General features: G+C 43.3%; 1 protein-coding gene across 2 annotated transcripts in view; it reads right to left on the bottom strand.

Annotated features, from left to right (window-relative positions):
- Window positions 1-20,597, bottom strand: part of MTO1 (mitochondrial tRNA translation optimization 1) — a 34,917-nt gene that overhangs the window by 3,162 nt on the left and 11,158 nt on the right. Inside the window, exons 4-12 of one of the 2 annotated variants that reach the window (XM_025381332.1) lie at window positions 20,100-20,389; window positions 16,710-16,822; window positions 16,428-16,618; window positions 16,183-16,257; window positions 15,744-15,874; window positions 13,997-14,201; window positions 13,622-13,793; window positions 2,621-2,739; window positions 48-208 (exon numbers count right to left, since the gene is read on the bottom strand). In XM_025381332.1, coding sequence (XP_025237117.1) covers window positions 48-208; window positions 2,621-2,739; window positions 13,622-13,793; window positions 13,997-14,201; window positions 15,744-15,874; window positions 16,183-16,257; window positions 16,428-16,618; window positions 16,710-16,822; window positions 20,100-20,389 — 1,457 coding nt within the window. The remainder of the gene's footprint in view (window positions 1-47; window positions 209-2,620; window positions 2,740-13,621; window positions 13,794-13,996; window positions 14,202-15,743; window positions 15,875-16,182; window positions 16,258-16,427; window positions 16,619-16,709; window positions 16,823-20,099; window positions 20,390-20,597) is intronic. The other variant, XM_025381333.1, reaches the window with a different exon arrangement.

The following is a 20,597-nucleotide window of genomic DNA, read 5'->3' as shown; positions in this document are numbered from 1 at the left end:
CATCTTTATCTATAACTTGTTTCTATTCCCCTGCCTATTTTTCTTACCGTCTGCGGACGACTAAAATGTAGTTTCTCTCGAACTTCATGGGACAAAGACACATCCCTGATAGTCAAATAATCTATGTCTTTTGGCAGTTGGAGAGCTTCATCTTGCTGAACTCCCTTTATTTCTTGTAGCTGATGGAACAACACTGATTCATAAGTGGCTGGTGAACAAAATCAGAATCATGTTATAATACCCAGATTATATTATACTAACAACTTACATTTATGTAGCCTCTTACAATTTATAAAAAGCTTTTGTGTACATCATCTCATTCAACATTCACTTCATGAGATGGGTTGGGTAGGTGTTCCCTTTTACATAGGAGGAAACTGAAGCCAAGATAAATGGAGTGTCTTGCATATTAACTACAACATTCTGTCTAGTAGTTTAGTGCATGTTCTTTTCAAATATCTGGAAAACTAAAAGTAAAAGAAAAGAATTTGTGGCCAGACGTGGTGGCTTACACCTGTAATACTAACACTTTTGGAGGCTGAGGCGGGCGGACTGTCTGAGCTCAGGAGATCGAGACCAGCATGGGGAACATGGTGAAACGCCATCTCTACTAAAAATACAAAAAAATTAGCTGGGCGTGGTGGCATCCACATGTAATCCCAGCTACTCGGGAGGCTAAGACAGGAGAATCGCTTGAACCCAGGAGGTGGAGAGTGCAGTGAGCCGATATAGCGCTATTGCACTCCAGCCTGGGCAAGGGAGCAAGACTCCATCTCAGAAAAAAAAAAAGGAAAAAAAAAAAGAAAAGGCTCACTGCAACCTCCGCCTCCTGGATGCAAGCAATTCTCCTGCCTCAGCCTCCTGAGTAGCTGGAATTATAGGTGCCCGCCACCATGCGCGGCTAATTTTTTTGTATTTTTAGTAGAGATGGGGTTTCACCATGTTGGCCAGGTTAGTCTCGAACTCCTGACCTCAGATGATCTGCCCACCTCAGCCTCCCAAAGTGCTGGGATTACAGGCGTGGGCCACTACGCTCAGTTTCAGTATTTTCATAATAAAAAATTTTCATTATGGAAAACTTTAAAAAATGCAGAGCAACTACCAAAGACACCTGTGGCTTTGATGGTCTATAAACTGACAAAGAATATTGATACAAAGTAAGTCTTTGTCAATGGTAAAGTATTTCAGTATACTGTCAAAGCCAAAGATAGTATTATTTTTCTCATTATTAAAACATTAGGTGGGGAGAGTATAAAAAGAAGTTCAGAGTTAAAATATATATATATAAATATATACGCTGGGTACAGTGGCTCACACCTGTAATCCCAGCACTTTGGGAGGCCGAGGCAGGCGGATCACCTGAGGTCAGGAGTTTGAGACCAGCCTGGCCAATGTGATGAAACCCTGTCTCTACTAAAAATACAAAAATTTGCTGGGCCCAGTGGTGGGGCCCTGGTGGCAGGTGCCTGTAATCTTAGCTACTTGGGAGGCCGAGGCAGGAGAATTGCTTGAGTCTGGGAGGTGCAGGTTGCAGTGAGCCAAGATCGCACTATTGCACTCCAGCCTGGGCAACAAGAGTGAAACTCCGTCTCAAAAAAAAAAAAAAAAAAAAAAAAACCACACACACACACACACACATATATACACATATTCATATATATGCACATTTCAAATAAGTGGTACTATGGAGCCCTCCTATAAAAAATATTTATTTTTGGCCAAGCACAGTGGCTCACGCCCGTAATCCCTGCACTTTGGGAGGCTGAGGCGGACGGATCACCTGAGGCCAGGAGTTCCAGACCGGCCTGGCCAACATGGTGAAACCCCGTGACCACTAAAAATACAAAAAATTAGCCAGGCGTGGTGGTGCATGCCTGTAATCCCAGCTACTAAGGAGGCTGAGAAAGGAGAATCGCTTGAGGTTGCAATGAGCCAAGATCATGCCACTGCACTCCAGCCTAGGCACCAAGAAGGAAACTCCATCTCAAAAAAAAAAAAAAAAATACACACACACACACACATGTATACATTTATTTTTAGGAGGACTCTACAGTACCACTTATTTGAAAGGTGCACATAGATCACCTGAAAAGCATGTTTTAAATATAGATTCTCAGTGGGTCTGAGGTGAAGCCTGAGAGTCTGTATTTCCTTTTTTTTTTTTTTTTGGAGACGGAGTCTGGCTCTGTCACCCAGGCTGGAGTGCAGTGGCACAATCTTGGCTCACTGCAAGCTCCGCCTCCTGGGTTCACGTCATTCTCCTGACTCAGCCTTCCGAGTAGCTGGCACTACAGGCACCTGCCATCACGCCGGCTAATTTTTCTATTTTTAGTAGAGACAGGGTTTCACCGTGTTAGCCAGGATCCTCTCGATCTGATGTTGTGATCCGCCCGCCTCAGCCTCCCAAAGTGCTGGGATTACAGATGTGAGCCACCATGCCTAGCCAAGATTCTGTATTTCTAACAAGCTTGCAGGTATTGCAATGCTGTTAGCTCAGGACCACACTTTTGAAGAGCACAGAAGTTAACACTATGCTGGTTCAACAGTAATAATGGATCTGTTGTCTATTCTTAATTTGCACAAATGATAAAGGTATGTTAAGTCAAAAATTATTTTCTACCTTCTATTTTCAGTCTTTCAGCCAGCTCTCTACATTTAGTATACTTCTTCAAGGGCTCTGGAACAGCCTTGGCTAATGAATCCATGTCAACTTCCTCATACTTCAGAACATCGAGAGCTCTGCAAATATACGAAAGTTTCATTAACATAAGGATCCATGTCATATAAGGCAAATCAAGAAAAAGATTCTTTGAAATAATACCAAATCTCGGAATAAATACCAAAAGATTATTTCTCTTTTTTTTCTTTTTGAGATGGAATCTTGCTCTCTTGCCCAGACTGGAGTGCAGTGGTACAATCTTGGCTCACTGCAATCTCCACCTGCTGGGTTCAAGCAATTCTCCTGCCTCAGCCTCCCTAGTAGCTGGGACTACAGGCATGCGTCACCATGCCCGGCTAATTTTTTGTATTTTTAGTAGAGGCGGGGTTTCACCATGTTGGCCAGGCTGGTCTCGAACTCCTGACCTCGTGATCCACCTGCCTCAGCCTCCCAAAGTGCTGGGATTACAGGTATGAGCCACTGCACGTGGCCCCAGAAGATTATTTCTAATAATGCAGCAACATTTGCTAAATAGTAGGACCTCAATAAGACGTATTATTTGATTCTCCCTAACTCCTTATCAGGAGAATTAAGTTGCTGGTAAGCGTGGCATGGCTGTAATCCATTTGTCTTTCCTTTCATATAGAATATCATCTCATAACAAAGGTTTCACTGAATTCCCTAAGCATTGGAATGTACTTTACATCTAAGCCATGTTAAGTCCTACAGTCCTGTGAATTAGTCATCCTTTTGCATGCTAGGAACCATGACAGGGATCTCCTGCTTTCTTTTACAGAACTCCCTAAGGAAGAACAAGAGGCCATTATGAGCATGTTTTAAGTCTCTGCAAAATAAACTGATAAAAATGATATAGGGGTTCATAAGTCTTTTTCTTTTCTTTCTTTTTTTTTTTTTTTTTTTTTTGTAGAGACAGGGTTTTGTCATGTTGCCCAGGCAATCTGCCTACCTCGGCCTCCCAAAGTGCCAGGATTACATGAGTGGGCTACTGTGCTTGGCTGGTTCATAAATATTCTGTCTGATATATATATTTTTTCTCTTAATTTGGTATAATTTACATGTCAACTTTTACCACATGGAAATTTTTGATAGTCACTTCTCAGTTCTACTTCTACTACCCACTCTGGATGGGCTAAAGCCTCCATGGCCAATGCCTTACCTTTCCTTGGGAGAGGAGAGCAATGTATGCAGATAGTGGGGATAATTACTAAAATTCCCAGGCAACTTACCTAGGCCAACAAAAGAACATGCCTAAGTATTAATGTACATAGATCCAGTGAGATTTCCAATAACTTAATTCATTGGCACTTGTTGAAATCAAACCAGTGAGCAAAACTTCAGCTATGTTTAGTCTTCAGAAGTGCTGGTGCTCCTATGACCACTTTAATCCCTTTTATACTGATCTCAGGTCTCCCCTCTTGATATTACAAAGCCCCCAACCCCAACTTGACCCAGACCCTCTCCTAAAATGGACCTAGCTAGGTCACTTATTGCTCTGTTAATTATTACTTGCTTCACTTACACATGCCTTTATTTTGTTGTAATTTATTTAAAAGGTTATTGCCATGGCATTTTTTTTTTTTATAAGAAATAGAAAATTTCATCCTAAAATTTATATGGAATCACAAGGGACCCCAAATAATCAAAACAATTTTGAAAAAAGAACATGGTTAGAGGCCTTACACTTCCTGATTTCAAACATATTACAAAGCTACTGTAATTAAAACAGCATGGTACTGGCACAAAGACAGATATATAGACCAGTGGAATAGAAAACCCAGAAATAGAAAATTGGCTAGCCATATGTGGAAAGCTGAAACTGGATCCCTTCCTTACACCTTATACACAAATTAATTCAAGATGGATTAAAGACTTAAAAGTTAGACCTAAAACCATAAAAACCCTAGAAGAAAACCTAGGCAATACCATTCAGGACATAGGCATGGGCAAGGACTTCATGACTAAAATACCAAAAGCAATGGCAACAAAAGCTAAAATTGACAAATGGGATCTAATTAAACTAGAGCTTCTGCACAGCAAAAGAAACTACCATCAGAGTGAACAGGCAACCTACAGAATGGGAGAAAATTTTTACAATCTACCCATCTGAAAAAGGGCTAATATCTAGAATCTACAAAGAACTTAAACAAATTTACAAGAAAAAAATCAAACAATCCCATCAAGAAGTGGGCAAAGGATATGAACAGACATTTCTCAAAAGAAGACATTTATGCAGCCAACAGACACATGAAAAAATGCTCATCATCACCAGCCATCAGAGAAATGCAAATCAAAACCACAATGAGATACCATCTCACACCAGTTAGAATGGCGATTATTAAAAAGTCAGGAAACAACAGGTGCTGGAGAGGATGTGGAGAAATAGGAACACTTTCACACTGTTGGTGGGACTGTAAACTAGTTCAACCATTGTGGAAAACAGTGTGGTGATTCCTCAAGAATCTAGAACTAGAAATAGCATTTGACCCAGCTATCCCATTACTGGGTATATACCCAAAGGATTATAAATCATGCAGCTATAAAGACACATGCATACATATGTTTATTGCAGCACTATTCACAATAGCAAAGACTTGGAACCAACCCAAATGTCCATCAATGATAGACTGGATTAAGAAAATGTGGCACATATACACCATGGAATACTATGCAGCCATAAAAAAGGATGAGTTCATGAACTCCCTTTGTAGGGACATGGATGGCGCTGGAAACCATCATTCTGAGCAAACTATCGCAAGGACGGAAAACTAAACACCGCATGTTCTCACTCATAGGTAGGAAGTGAACAATGAGAACACTTGGACACAGGGTGGGGAGCATCACACACCCGGGCCTGTTGTGGAGTGGGGGGAGTGGAGAGGGATAGCATTAGGAGATATACCTAATGTAGATGACGAGTTAACGGGTGCAGCACACCAACACGGCACAAGTATACATATGTAACAAACCTGCATGTTGTGCACATGTACCCTAGAACTGAAAATAATTAAAAAAAAAAAAAAAGAAAGAAAACCCAGAAATAAACCCTCACTATATAATCGAATGATTTTGACAAGCATACCAAGACCACCCAATGGGGTAAGAACAGTCTCTTCAACAAATAATGTTGAGAAAGCTGGATATCCAAATAGCAAAAGAATGAAGTTGGACCCTTACCTTATGTCATATAAAAAAATCAATACCATATGGATTAAAGACCTAAGGAAAGCCTTAAACTATAAAACTTCTAGAAGAAAACATACAGGAAAAGCTTCATGACATTAGCTTTGCCAGTGATTTCTTGGTTGACACCAAAAGCAAAAGTAGACAAATGGAACTACATCCAATTTCGTGTTTTTTTGTTTTATTTTAGACGGAGTCTTGCTCTGTCACCCAGGCTGGAGTGCAGTGGCATGATCTCTGCTCAATCCAACCTCCATCTCCCAGGTTCAAGCGATTCTTGTGCTTCAGCCCCCTCAGCAGCTGGGACTACAGACATGTGCCACCATGTGTGGCTAATTTGTTTTGTTTTTTTGTGTTTGTTTTTTGTATTTTTAGTAGAGATGGGGTTTTGCCACACTGGCCAGGCTGGTCTCAAACTCCTGACTGCTGGTGATCTGCTTGCCTCAGCCTCCCAAGTGCTGGAATTACAGGCACAAGCTACCGTGCCCAGCCTACATTAAATTTTTTAAAAATGTACATCAAAGGACAAAAACAACAGAGTGAAAACACAATCCACAGAATGAGAGAAAATACTTGCAAATCATATATCTGAAATGGGGCTAATATCCAGAATACATAAAGAACTACAATTCAACTATAAAAAAATTTGGTGAGGCATGGTGACTACGTCTGTAATCCTAGTGCTTTGGGAGGCCAAGGTGGGAGAGTTAATTGTGGCCAGGAGTTCAAGACCAACCTTGGCAACACAGCAAGATCCTGTCTCTACAAGAAATAAAAATCTAGCTGGATGTGGTGGTGTGCACCTGTGGTCCTAGCTACTTGGGAGGCTAAGGTGGGAGGATCACCTGAGTCCTGGAGCTTAAGGCTGCAGTGAGCTATGACTGTACCACTGCACTCTACCCTGGGTGACAGATGGAGACCCTGTCTCTAGGAAAAAAAACTAAACTGATTTTAAAAATGGGCAAAGAATTTGAATAGATACTTCTCCAATGATATAAAAACAGCTAACAAGCACATGAAAAGATGCTCAACATCCACTAATCATCAGAGAAATAAAATCAAAGCCACAATGAAATATCACCTCATATCCATTAGGGTGACTACTATCAAAAAACAGAAGATGACAACTGTTGGTGAGTACGTGGAGAAATGAGAAATCTTGTGCAATGTTAAAGGGATTGTAAAATGATGCGATCACAGTGGAAAACAGTTCCTCAAAAATTTAAACTAGAACTACTGCCAGGTGTGGTGGTGTGAACCTGTAGTCCCAGCTACTAGGGAGGCTGAGGCGGGAGGATAGCTTGAGCCCAGGAGTTCTGGAATGCAGTGTGCTACGCCAATCGGGTGTCCACACTAAGTTCAGCATCAATATGGTGACCTCTCAGGAGCGAGGGATTACCAGGTTGCCTAGGAAGGGGTGAGCCAGCCCAGGTCAGCCAAAATTCCTGTGCTGATTAGCAGTGGGATCTGTGCCTGTGAAAAACTACTGGACTCCAGCCTGGGCAACATAGTGAGACTCTGTCTCTGGAAAAAAAAAAAAAAAAACTGAGAAAAAAACCCCCACAAAGACCTAGAACTACCATATGATGCTGCAATTCCACTTCTGGGTATACATTCAAAAAAAATGAAAGCAGGGGTCAGGTGTGTGGTGGTCATTCCTGTAACCCCAGCACTTTGGGAGGCCGAGGCAGGTGGTCAGGAGTTCGAGACCAGCCTAGCCAACATGGCAAAACCCCATCTTTACTAAAAATACAAAAAGTAGCCAGGTATGGTGGTGGGTGCCTGTAATCCCAGCTACTTGGGAGGCTGAGGCACAAGAATAGCTTGAACCCGGGGACGAAGGTTGCAGTGAGCAGAAATTGCGCCACTCCAACCTGAGTGACAGAGTGAGACTGTCTCAAAAAAAAAAAAAAATTGAAAGCAGGGTCTTGAAGATATCTTTGTATACCCATGTTCATAGCAGCACTAACATGTACATTAACATTTACATTTACAATAAGGTGAAAGCAACTCAAGTGTCCATCAACAGATGAATGGATAAACACAATGTGGTATATACATAAACTGATTTTAAAAATGGGCATAAAAATGGATATGATTAAAAAAAAAAGGAATATCATTCAACCTTAAAAAGGAAGAAAATCCTGTGATGTTACAAGGTACATGAACCTTGAGGACATTTATTATTATTATTGAGAATGGGTCTTGCTCTGTCACCCCGGCTGGAGGGCAGTGGCACAAACACAGCTTATTGCAGCTCGACTTCTTGGGCTCAAGGGATCCTCCCACCTCAGCCTCTCAAATAGCTGGGAAAACATGTGTACACCACCATGCCAGCTAATTTTTGGATTTTTTTTGTAGAGGTAGGGACCCACTACGTTCTCAACTTTGTCTCAAACTCCTGGGCTCAAGGGATTCTCCCACCTTAGCCTCCCAAAGTGCTGGGATTCCAGGCACGAGCCACCATGCCTGATCTAGAGGACATTATGTTACATGAAATAAGCCAGTCACAAAAACACATACTGTATGAGTCTCTGAGTCTTTTTTTTTTTTTTTTTTTTTTGGAGAGAAGCCTTGTTCTTGTCCCTCAGGTTTGAGTGCAATGGCTTGATCTCGGCTCACTGCAACCTCTGCTTCCCGGGTACAAACGATTCTCCTGCCTCTGTCTCCCAAGTAGCTGGGATTAAGGTGCCTGCCACCATGCCTGGCTAATTTTTGTATTTTTTAGTAGAGACGGGGTTTCACCATGTTGGCCAGGCTGGTCTGAAACTCCTGACCTTAGGTGATCCGCCCGCCTCGGCTTCCCAAAGTGCTGGAATTACAGGCATGAGCCACCGCGCCCGGCCACATACTGTATGATTCTACTTGTGAGTTATCTAAAGTAGCCAAATCCATAGAAACAGTAGAATAGGGTTACCAGGGGCTAGGGGAAGGAGAGAAAGGGGGAGTTATTGTCTAATGGGTATAGTATTTGAGTTTTGCAAGATGAAAAAGTCCTGGAGATCTATGTTGCAACCATATGAATATACTTAAACTACTGAAATGTACACTTACAAATAGTTAAGATGGTAATTATGTTCTTCTTTTTTGGGGGGATTATGTCTGTAACCCCAGCACTTTGGGAGTTTGTAACCCCCAGCACTAGGAGGATCACTTGAGCCCCAGAATTCGAGATAGTTTTAAAATAATCTGTTCACAAGGCTTTGAGCTATTCTCAACTCCAAACTTCAAGGCCTGCTTTGAATCAGGCCTAAGCCTCAGAGTACAGAGCTCTGGCAAAGAATGGGTAAGTTAGCATACTTCAACAAAGCCAGGAGGGAATTTCTGAGCTACCTACGACATCAACACATTTCCCTATAATCCTGACGGGAAATGTGTGTATATGTGTTATGCATAGGTGCACATGTACATGCATTTGTGTATCTCTTCTGTTAAATGCCTGTTCAGAGTCAGGTTCAACTGGTCAGTGCTTACTACATAGTCTGGCACGTATGCAGCAAGTGTATTTTTAACCAGATTTTAAAATCTTTTAAGGTTTATATGTCTGGGCATTGATCAAGTGAGTTCATTTAGAAAGGCTAAGGCCGGGCACAGTGGCTCACACCTGTAATTCCAGCACTTTGGGAGGCCGAGGCAGGCAGATCACGAGGTAAGGAGATTGAGACCATCCTGGCTAACACGGTGAAACCCTGTCTCTACTAAAAATACAAACAAAAATTAGCCAGGCGTGGTGGCAAGCGCCTCTAGTCCCAGTTACTCGGGAGGCTGAGGCAGGAGAATCACTTGAACCCAGGAGGCAGAGGTTGTAGTGAGCCAAGATCGCGCCACTGCACTCCAGCCTGGGTGACAGAAGGAAACTCTGTTTCAAAAAAAAAAAAAAAAGTCTAAGGGGTAGACTGCAAATATTCTCAAATCAAATACGTAGACTGATTCCTCCTGAAGGGAAATATGCCTGAATTAAAAAGGAATCTGGCCAAATTACCTTTTTAAACTTACCTTTTTAAAAAAACCCATCTAAACAAAATGGCTACTCGTGGGATTGGTATGGTAAAAACATAGGTGATACGTTTTCTTTGTTCATCATGTTATTCATCAGTTAGCATCTGAGACTTTTGAAAATGATCACTTCCCAAACTCTCAGTATTCCTCAATACGCATTAGTCACATTCAATGCAAGTTCCTATTATATGAATTAGTATAATATTTGTTATAAAAGAAAACATAGTGTTATATAAATTCTTTTTTTTTTTTTTTTTGATACAGAGACTCACTGTGTTACACAGGCTGGAGTGCAATGTTGTGATTTCGGCTCACTCCAACTTCTGCCTTCTAAGTTCAAGTGATTCTCCACCCTGAGTCTCCTGAATAGCTGGGATTACAGGTGTGCTTCACCACGCTTGGCTAATTTTTGTATTTTTAGTAGACACAGGGTTTTGCCGTATCTTGATTTCTGGCCTCAAGTGATCCGCCCACCTCAGCCTCCCAAAGTGCTGGGATTACAGGCATGAGCCACTATGCCTGGCCTGTGTTATAAATTCTTTGTCCAACTTTTGAAATACTGTGAACTCTCCTAAATTTAAACAAATGAATACACAGCTGGAGAAATGACTCAATTTTAAACTGCTTACGCTACAACCATTTCCTGGTGCCAGTTAGCTGGTAAACAAATATATCCACTGCTATAGTCTAAATGTTGGTGGTATCCCCCACTTAAATTCATACGTTGGAATTTAATACTCAATATGATAGTTTTTAGAGTTGGGGCCCTTAGGAGGTGATCAGGGCATGAAGGTTCTGGCGCTCATAAGTGGGATTAGTGCCCCTATAAAAGAGGGTTGGGGAGCTTTTTGCCCTTTTGCCATGTGAGAACACAGCAAGAAGGCACCATCTTGGAAGTAAACAGCAACCCCTCACCAGACACTTAATCTGCTGGTGCCTTGATCTTGGACTTCACAGTCTCCAAAACTGTCAGCAATAAATTACCGTTGTTTATAAATTATCCAGTCTAAGGTGTTTTGTTATAGCAGTCTGAATGGAGAAAGATGTCCACCATCCTTATTTGTGAATGAGGCTGTCATTTCTATGAATGAGATCCCCTGATATGGAGGATGATTATGCAAATTCTTCAAAACCTGCTGTTACTATTATTAAAAATCTGTTTCACTGGTGGTGCTAGTGCTTTGGGAAACACTCATGAAAATAAAAACTTGGGCCAGGCATGGTGGCTCATGCCTGTAATCCCAGCACTTTGGGAGGCCAAGGCAGGTGGATCGCTTGAGGTCAGGAGTTCGAGACCAGCCTGGCCAACATGGTGAAACCCTGTCTCTACTAAAAATACAAAAATTAGCCAGGTGTGGTGGTGCACGCCTGTAATCCTAGCTACTCAGGAGGCTGAGGCAGGAGAATTGCTTGAATCCGGGAGGCGGAGGTTGTGGTGAGCCGAGATCATGCCATTGCACTCCTGACAGAGTAAGACTCCATTTCAAAAAAAAAACATTAGCCAGATGTGGTGGCAGGCGCCTGTAATCCCAACTACTTGGGAGGCTGAGGCAGGAGAATCGCACGAACCTGGGAGGCAGAGGTTGCAGCGAGCCAAGATCGTGCCACTGCACTCCAGCCTGGGTGACAGAGAGAGACTCCATCTCAAAAAAAAAAAAAAAAAAGACACTGAAAACTCAGGAACAGAAGTTAGAAAAGATAAAACACCCTGACGAAATGAAATCCAAACAAGGACATATGTCAGATTGCAATTAAGGAAGGAACACTTGGAAAGATTAGAGATAATGAAGAACAGAATTAAAATGTTATATCTTTTTATTTATTTATTTATTTATTTATTTATTTTATTTTTTGAGACGGAGTCTCGCTCTGTCGCCCAGGCTGGAGTGCAGTGGCCGGATCTCAGCTCACTGCAAGCTCCACCTCCCGGGTTCACGCCATTCTCCTGCCTCAGCCTCTCGAGTAGCTGGAACTACAGGCGCCCGCCACCTCCGCCAGCTAGTTTTTTGTATTTTTTAGTAGAGACGGGGTTTCACCGTGTTAGCCAGGATGGTCTCGATCTCCTGACCTCGTGATCCACCTGTCTCGGCCTCCCAAAGTGCTGGGATTACAGGCTTGAGCCACCGTGCCCGGCCAAAATATTATATCTTTAAGTCAAAAAAAAAACAATAATAATAAGGAAAATGGGGATTTAAAAAGGGGGAAAATATACTGGAGACACAGCTCCATGAAAATTGCCACCATAATGTGCATAATGTACTTCTAAGCTACAATGATTGCAGATTTATGCCTTCTGGGGATCTTCTCTCATTCTAATTAGTTTAAATTTTTTCAAATAGGAAAAATCAAGGGTAAAATATATAGATTTCGAATTATGTAAGATCCTTAGGAATATATATATCTCTGGAGCAAAAATGTTCTATATTAATGTCTTTTAGACTCAGAGGCCATATAACTAGAATGATGGACAGAAAAGGACAAAAAACCCTAAGATGTAGCAAGGGACTCTTCAAGTCAGTCCACAGAATTTATAACACTGCTTTATTTATCAAAGGAGTTTCCGCCAGACATGGTGGCTCACGCCTATAATCCCAGCACTTTGGGAGGCCGAGGCAGGAGAATCGCTTGAATCCAGAAGCTGGGAGGTTGCGGTGAGCTGAGATTGCACCATTGCACTCCAGCCTGGGCAATGAGAGTGAAACTCTGTCTCAAAAAAAAAAAAAAACTAACTAAAAACAAAGGAGTTTCCTTGCTATAGCTCATGGACAAGATGAGATCATTCCACATTGCTCCAAACCTAGAAAAGAAAGCAGGTAACTATTTTTCTTGGTTTGAGCCTTCTAAATCTTATGAAAGCCAAAAGAACTCAATGGGAGCCACAGAGAAATCATATAAAAAATAAAAATAATAATTTAGAATATATATATATATGATTCTATATATATGTGATTTTTTCTTTTCTTTGAGATAGGGTCTCACCCTGTCACCCAGGCTGGAGTGCAGAGGCACCATCTTGGCTTACTACAACCTCCGCCTCCTAGGTTCAAGTGATTCTCCTGCCTCAACTTCCCAAGTAGCTGGGATTACAGGCATGTGCTACCACGCCCAGCTAATGTTTGTATTTTTAGCAGAGATGGGATTTCGCCATGTTGGCCAGGCGGGTCTCGAACTCCTGACCTCAAGTGATCCGACTGCCTTGGCTTCCCAAAATGCTGAGATTATAGGTGTGAGCCACTGTATCCAGCCATATATTTTTTAGTACTTAGAAAACAGATGAGTTGGCCGGGCGCGGTGGCTCAAGCCTGTAATCCCAGCACTTTGGGAGGCCGAGACGGGCGGATCACGAGGTCAGGAGATCGAGACCATCCTGGCTAACACGGTGAAACCCCGTCTCTACTAAAAAAAATACAAAAACTAGCCGGGCGAAGTGGCGGGCGCCTGTGGTCCCAGCTACTCGGGAGGCTGAGGCAGGAGAATGGCGTGAACCCGGGAGGCGGAGCTTGCAGTGAGCTGAGATCCGGCCACCGCACTCCAGCCTGGGCGACAGAGCCAGACTCAGTCTCAAAAAAAAAAAAAAAAAAAAAAAAAAAAAAAAAAAAAAAAAAGAAAACAGATGAGTTACAGCTAAAGGATTTTGAAAAGAAGCCAAAAACAAGCTACATCCATTTGAAATGTGTAGGTAGGAACACATAGGTAATGTCTTTCTGAAATGATCTTATTTTTCTATAAAAAGTGAGAAAAGTCTATATTAAAAACGCATACCTGACAGGCAGACTTCTACTAGTACTTATAGAAACCTCTGGGATTAAATTCTTCCATTTAGAGCTCGAAAACTCAATAGATTTCAACACAGAAATGCCTTCTTCTAAAGAAGACTTCATCCAACAAGCTCTTTCATATCGTTGTTGGGACACACAGCCAGCGTCTTTATACCCTAGGGAAGGGAGAAAGAGAATATAATGAGACGTGTGGTTTTTAAAGCAAATTTTTTTGTAGAGACAGGGTCTCACATGTTGCCCAGGCTGGTCTTAAACTCCTGGCCTCAAGTGATCCTCTTGCGTTGGTCTCTCAAATTGCTTAGATTATAGGTGTGAGCCACCATGCCTGGCTGGATTGCAGGACTCAGGAAAGAATTACCTCGCAGCGTGAGCCGGATGTCAGCATTATCAGGGCGCAGTGACAAACGGAACTCTACTCGGCTGGTAAACATGCGGTATGGTTCGCTGGTGCCCAGAGTGGTGAGGTCATCAATCAAGACTCCTATGTAACCTTCTGTTCGGCTAACCACAAAGGGAGGCTTGCGACTGACTCGAAGACTGGCATTGATTCCAGCTATCACACCCTACGAGAGCACTATAATGTTTAAAAGGCCATTATGAACTGAACAAAGGGTTATCCCTTTCGGAACACCACCCGGAAACAATGGCATGGGACACAAAGAAAGCAAGTATTGCCCCTAAAGGATATAATAGAGGTAGAAAATATGATCCATATTCAGAAATAGAATATGGGTAATATATCACTTTAGAATGCTATGATTCATTGTTTTCAGAGACATCTATCTAATCTTCCTGATAAGCCTCTGCGCGGACTAATCTTTTTTTAATCCAGAGACAGGGTCTTCCTCTGTCACCTAGGCTGGAGTGTAGTGGCATAATCTTGGCTCACTGCAGCCTCGACTTCCTGAGTTTAAGCAATCCTCCCACCTCATCCTCCCAAGTAGCTGGGACTATAGGCACATGCCATCACACCTGGCTAATTTTTACATATTTTTGTAGAGATGGGGTCTCACTACATTGCTCAGGCTGGTCTCTAACTCCTGGCTCAAGCAATTCTCTCTCCTCAGCCTCCCAGAGTGCTGGGATTACAGGTGTACACCACCATGCCCAGCCGGTTAATCTTTTTTTAAAACCCACCTGTGACATTTCTCTAGCCTTTTCCCACTGCAAATAAAAATAAAATAATTTCTGACTTCCAAGGAATAATAATATAATAATTCCTAATGAAGAATATTAAAATAAATTTTAAACTTCAGAAGCAATACATCTAATCAAAATACGATATCACACAGGAGCTCAGAAAAGAGTAATAAAGCCATAGTGTTTTAATAATCCTATTATTGGCTGGGCCAGGTGGTTCACACCTGTAATCCCAGAACTTTGGGAGGCCAAGGCAGGTGGATCACCTGAGGTCAGGAGTTTGAGACCAGCCTGGCCAACACAGTGAAACCATATCTCCACTAAAAATGCAAAAACTAGCTGGGTGTTGTGGTGCATGCCTGCAGTCCCAGCTACTCAGGAGGGCTGAGGCAGGAGGATTGCTTGAACCTGGGAGATCATATCACTGCACTCCAGCCTGGCAACAGGGCAAGACTCTGTCTCAAAAACAAAAACAAAAACAAAAAGATCCTATTATCTACAAAAGCCATCTCCAAACACCCCCAAACAGAAATTGTCTTCTATTAGTATGAGTTGTATCTAAGATCTATATAGTTAACACGACAGACATTAAAAGGAGAAATACCAGTTAAATAGTCCCTTTTGGCTGGGCGCGGTGGCTCATGCCTATAATCCCAGCACTTTAGGAGGCCGAGGTGGGCGGATTATGAGGTCAGGAGATTGAGACCATCCTGGCTAACACAGTGAAACTCTGTCTCTACTAAAGAATACAAAAAATTAGCCAGGCGTAGTGGCAAGCGCCTATAGTCCCAGATACTCGGGAGGCTGAGGCAGGAGAATGGCGTGAACGCAGGAGGCGGAGGTTGCAGTGAGCCAAGACTGCACCACTGCACTCCAGCCTGGGCGACAGAGCAAGACTCTGTCTCAAAAAAAAAAAAAAAAAATTGTCCCTTTCAGGTTACATTAACATTTTAACAACTTCTTACCTGAGCTGCAGCTTCTTCATAACCAGTGGTGCCATTGATTTGTCCAGCAAAGAAGAGTCGTTGAACCAAGTGAGTCTCCAGGGAAGGAGTGATCTGACGGGGATCTAAGTAATCATACTGAACACCGTAGCCTGACCAAAGAATAAAGACATTAAATAAGTAAATACAGAGCTGGATTTGCTCAAGGTAGACATGCAAACATTACCCTTAAATGCCCTTTAAAAACAGACTATTTAGGTTGGGAGCAGTGGCTCACACCTGTAACCCAGCACTTTGGGAGGCTGAGGTGGGTGGATCACCTGAGGTCGGGAGTTCGAGACCAGCCTGACCAACATGGAGAAACCCTGTCTCTACTAAAAATACAAAATTAGTCAGGCATGGTGATACATGCCTATAATCCCAGCTACTCAGGAGGCTGAGGCAGGAGAATCGCTTGAACCTGGGAGGGAGAGGTTGTGGTGAGGCGAGATCACGCCATTGCACTCCATCCTGGGCAACAAGAGCAAAACTCCATCTCAAAACAAACAAACAAACAAACAAACAAAAACCAGCCTATTTAAAACATACAGGTGTTGGGCTTCATCTTCTGAGGCTCTGAGCAACAATGACTGTAGCTAAGGCCTCCTTACTGACCATTAAAACAATGCCGACTTTATACTGAAGGGCAGCTGTGATCCTCTTTACCTGGCTGAATCACTTTAGCTTTCTCCAAGCCTCTGATGCATGTGATCATTTTCTCTTGTAATTCAGCGGGTAGCGTCATAGATAACCCCTGTGGGTAGATAAGGTCAGAATCCATTCCTTCAGGTTCCAACCAAACCTGATGTAGACGGTTTGGAAAACGCAAAACTTTTGATTCAATGGAGGGACAGTATCTAGAACAGAATATTTAAATAAACTTGAAATGAACAAAAGAGGATTGACATCATTTCTTAAAGTAATTGAGCACTGACATTTTGTCCTTACCGAGGTCCTCTTGTTGTTTCCTTAACATGACTATTAAGGTGAAGGTTCTTAAGGACAATCTCATCCACTCTAGGGTTGGTGTGAGTCAAGTAACATGGCAGCTGATCTTCTGGCTGAAAAACAGTAACCAGACGCAATACTGATTTGCTTCTCTACTAGTTTCTCTCTTATCCAAATAAATCCCACATGATATGTACTGATTTTAACAGACACTAAACTTATGCATAATGCCTAGTATTACTTATGAAGTATTCTTGCCAAAAATAAACATCCCAAAAGATGAAGTTAAAATTTAAGCAAATCTCTAAATTTAACCAGTAGTTTAATTTTTTTTTTTTTTTTTTTAGATGGAGTCTCACTCTGTTGCCCAGGCTGGAGTGCAGTAGCGTGATCTCAGCTCACTGCAACCTCCGTGTCCCGGGTTCAAGTAATTCTCCTGCCTCAGCCTCCCAAGCAGCTGGGATCACAGGCAGGCACCACTACGCCTGGCTAATTATTGTATTTTTGGTAGAGACAGGGTTTCACCATGTTGGTCAAGCTGGTCTCAAACTCCTGACCTCGGGTGATCCACCTGCCTCAGCCTCCCAAAGTGCTGGGATTACAGGCACGAGTCACCACACGCAGAGCCACCGCGCACAGCTGAGGGTTAACTTTCTTTTTTTTTTTTTTTTTTTGAGACGGAGTCTCACTCTGTTGCCCAGGCTGGAGTGCTGTGGCCGGATCTCAGCTCACTGCAAGCTCCGCCTCCCAGGTTCCCGCCATTCTCCTGTCTCAGCCTCCCGAGTAGCTGGGACTACAGGCGCCCGCCACCTCGCCCGGCTAGTTTTTTGTATTTTTTAGTAGAGACGGGGTTTCACCGTGTTAGCCAGGGTGGTCTCGATCTCCTGACTTCGTGATCCGCCCATCTCGGCCTCCCAAAGTGCTGGGATTACAGGCTTGAGCCACCGCGCCCGGCCGAGGGTTAACTTTCAATAGATCGCAGTGAGGCAGTTGCTCTGCTGTGTCTGAAACCCCACCCCAGAAGCAGGTCATATAGGAATGGTTCAGTGTCAGGTTCTCCACAAAAATGCGTTGCATGACGGGCAAGGGGGCAGCTGCCTTTCCAGCAGCACCACCTGATATTGTTTCAAAAAGCTTAATTTAGGCTGGGCATGGTGGCTTATGCCTGTAATCCCAGCATTTTGGCAGGCTGAAGGTGGATCACCTCAGGTCAAGAGTTTGAGACCAGTCGGGTGCAGTGGCTCACGCCTATAATGCCAACACTTTGGGAGGCCAAGACGGGCAGATCACCTGAGGTCGGGAGTTCGTGACCAGCCTGACCAACATGGAGAAAACCCATCTCTACCAAAAATACAAAATTAGCCAGATGTGGTGGCGCATACCTGTAATCCCAGCTACTCAAGAAGCTGAGGCGGGAGAATCGCTTGAACCTGGGAGGTAGACGTTGCAGTGAGCTGAGATCGCGCTGTTGCACTCCATCCTGGACAACAAGAGTGAAATGCCGTCTCGGAAAAAAAAGAGTTCAAGACCAGCCTGATCAACGTGGTGAAACCCTGTCTCTACTAAAAATACAAAAACAAATTAGCCGGGCATGGCGGTGGGCACCTGTAATCCCAGCTACTAGGAAGGCTGAGGCAGGAGCATCACTTGAACCCAGGGGGCAGAGGCTGCAGTGAGCTGAGATCGCCCTATTGTACCACAGCCTGGGCAACAAGACTGAATCTCCATCTCAAAAAAACAAAACAAAACAAAAAATGCTTATTTGATCAGGCGCGGTGGCTCATGCCTATAATCCCAGCACTTTGAGAGGCTGAGGTGGGTGGATGGCTTAAGCCCAAAAGTACGAGACCAGCCTGGATAACACGGTGAGACCCTGTCTCTATTAAAAATAATAATAAATGAAAAAAAAAATTTTCAATAAAAGCTTAATTTACAAAATATGTAAGGTTATAAAAGTAATGAAATTTAAGATTTGCCAGGCACAGTGGCTCACGCCTGTAATGCTAGCACTTTGGGAGGCTGAGGAGGGCGGATCACCTGGATCACCTGAGGTCATGAGTTCAAGACCAGTCTGGCCAACATGGCAAAACCCTGTCTCTATTAAAAATACAAAAATTAGCCAGTGTGGTGGCAGGAGCCTGTAATCCCAGCTACTCAAGAGGCTGAGGCAAGAGAATTGCTTGACCCTGGGAGGCGGAGGTTGCAGCGAGTCGAGATCGCGCCATTGCACTCCAGCCTGGGCAACAATGGCAAAACTCTGTCTCAAAAAAAAGAAAAAAAAAATGTCGGGCGCAGTGGCTCATACCTGCAATCTCAGCACCAGCACTTTGGGAGGCTGAGGCAGGCGGATCACCTGAGGTCAGGAGTTCTGGCCAACATGGTGAAACCCCGTCTCTACAAAACTACAAAAATTAGCTGGGCATGATGGCAGGTGCCTGCAATCCCAGCTACTAGGGAGGCTGAGGTGGGAGAATCGCTTGAACCCAGGATGCGGAGATTGCAGTGAGTCAAGATTTCGCCACTGCATTCCAGCAGGGTGACAGAGCGAGATGGTCTCAAAGAAAAAAAAAGAAATTTACGATTTATGGGGAAATACCCAATTAGCCAAGTTAGCCAATCCCTTTTAGATAGATTACTTCTTTAGGCTGAGCGCAGTGGCTCATGCCTATAATCCCAGCACTTTGAGAGGCTGAAATGGGTGGATCACGAGGTCAGGAGTTTGAGACCAGCCTGGCCAATGTGGTGAAACCCCATCTCTACTAAAAATATAAAAATTAGCTGGGCATGGTGGTGCACACCTGTATACTCGGGAGACTGAGGCAGAAGAATTGCTTGAACCCAGGAGCCAGAGGTTGCAGTGAGCTGAGATCATGCCACTGCTCTCCAGTCTAGGTGACAGAGCAAGTCTCCATCTCAAAAAAAAAAAAAAAAAAAAAAGGATTGCTTATTTGGCTGGGTTCGGTGGTTTACACCTGTAATCCTAGCACTTTGGGAGGCCAAGGCGGGTAGACCCTTTGAGCCCAGGAGTACAAGACCAGCCTGCGCAACATAGTGAGACCCCATTTCTCAAAAAAATTTAAAAAATTAGCCAGGCACAATGGCTCACGCCTATGGTCTCAGTTACTCGAGGGGGTTGAGGTGGGAGGATCACGTGATCCCAGGAGGTCAAGGCTGTAGTGACCCATAATTGTACCACTGCACTCCAGCCTGGGTGACAAGGTGAGAGCCTATCTCAAAAAAAAAAAAAGAAAAAAAATCACTTTTTTGCACTATAAGCAATAGTGCTATGAAGTGAACTACTGCCAAAAAAAAAAAAAAAAAAAGTTACAATACTTCCTGCTGTGAATAGCCAATATCAGCTGTAAGCCAGGTTTTCATAAAGTATCTTACCTTAATCCATACTGTCTCATTGGTAAAGCTGAATGGTACAGATGGATTGTCCGGTGTCTGCTTGTTTAGAATACTGAAATTAATGGAGTCTTTGGCAATTCGGGGTGGAGTCCCAGTCTTTAACCTTCCCACCACAAACCCTAACTTCTCCAGCGTCTGAGCCAATCCTATAGAAGGCTGATCCCCTAAACGTCCTGCTGGATGCATCTCCAATCCAATTACAATCATGCCTCTCAGAAATGTCCCAGTAGTCAGAATCACACTCTCTGCATATACTGTGCTTCCATCCACTAAATAACAAGAAAAAAGAATAAAGTCATTATCTATCTATCTATCTATCTATCTATCTATCTATCTAAGATGAAGACTTGCTCTATCACCAGGCTGGAGTGCAGGGGTGCAATCTCGGCTCACTGAAACCTCCGCCTCCCGTGTTCAAGCAATTCTCCTGCCTCAGCCTCCCGAGTAGCTGAGATTACAGGCATGTGCCACCACGCT

Source organism: Theropithecus gelada, chromosome 4 (assembly GCF_003255815.1).
Source record: "Theropithecus gelada isolate Dixy chromosome 4, Tgel_1.0, whole genome shotgun sequence".
Taxonomy (NCBI): domain Eukaryota; kingdom Metazoa; phylum Chordata; class Mammalia; order Primates; family Cercopithecidae; genus Theropithecus; species Theropithecus gelada.
Note: the sequence above shows the minus strand (reverse complement) of the source record. Positions and strands in the feature narration are given on the sequence as shown.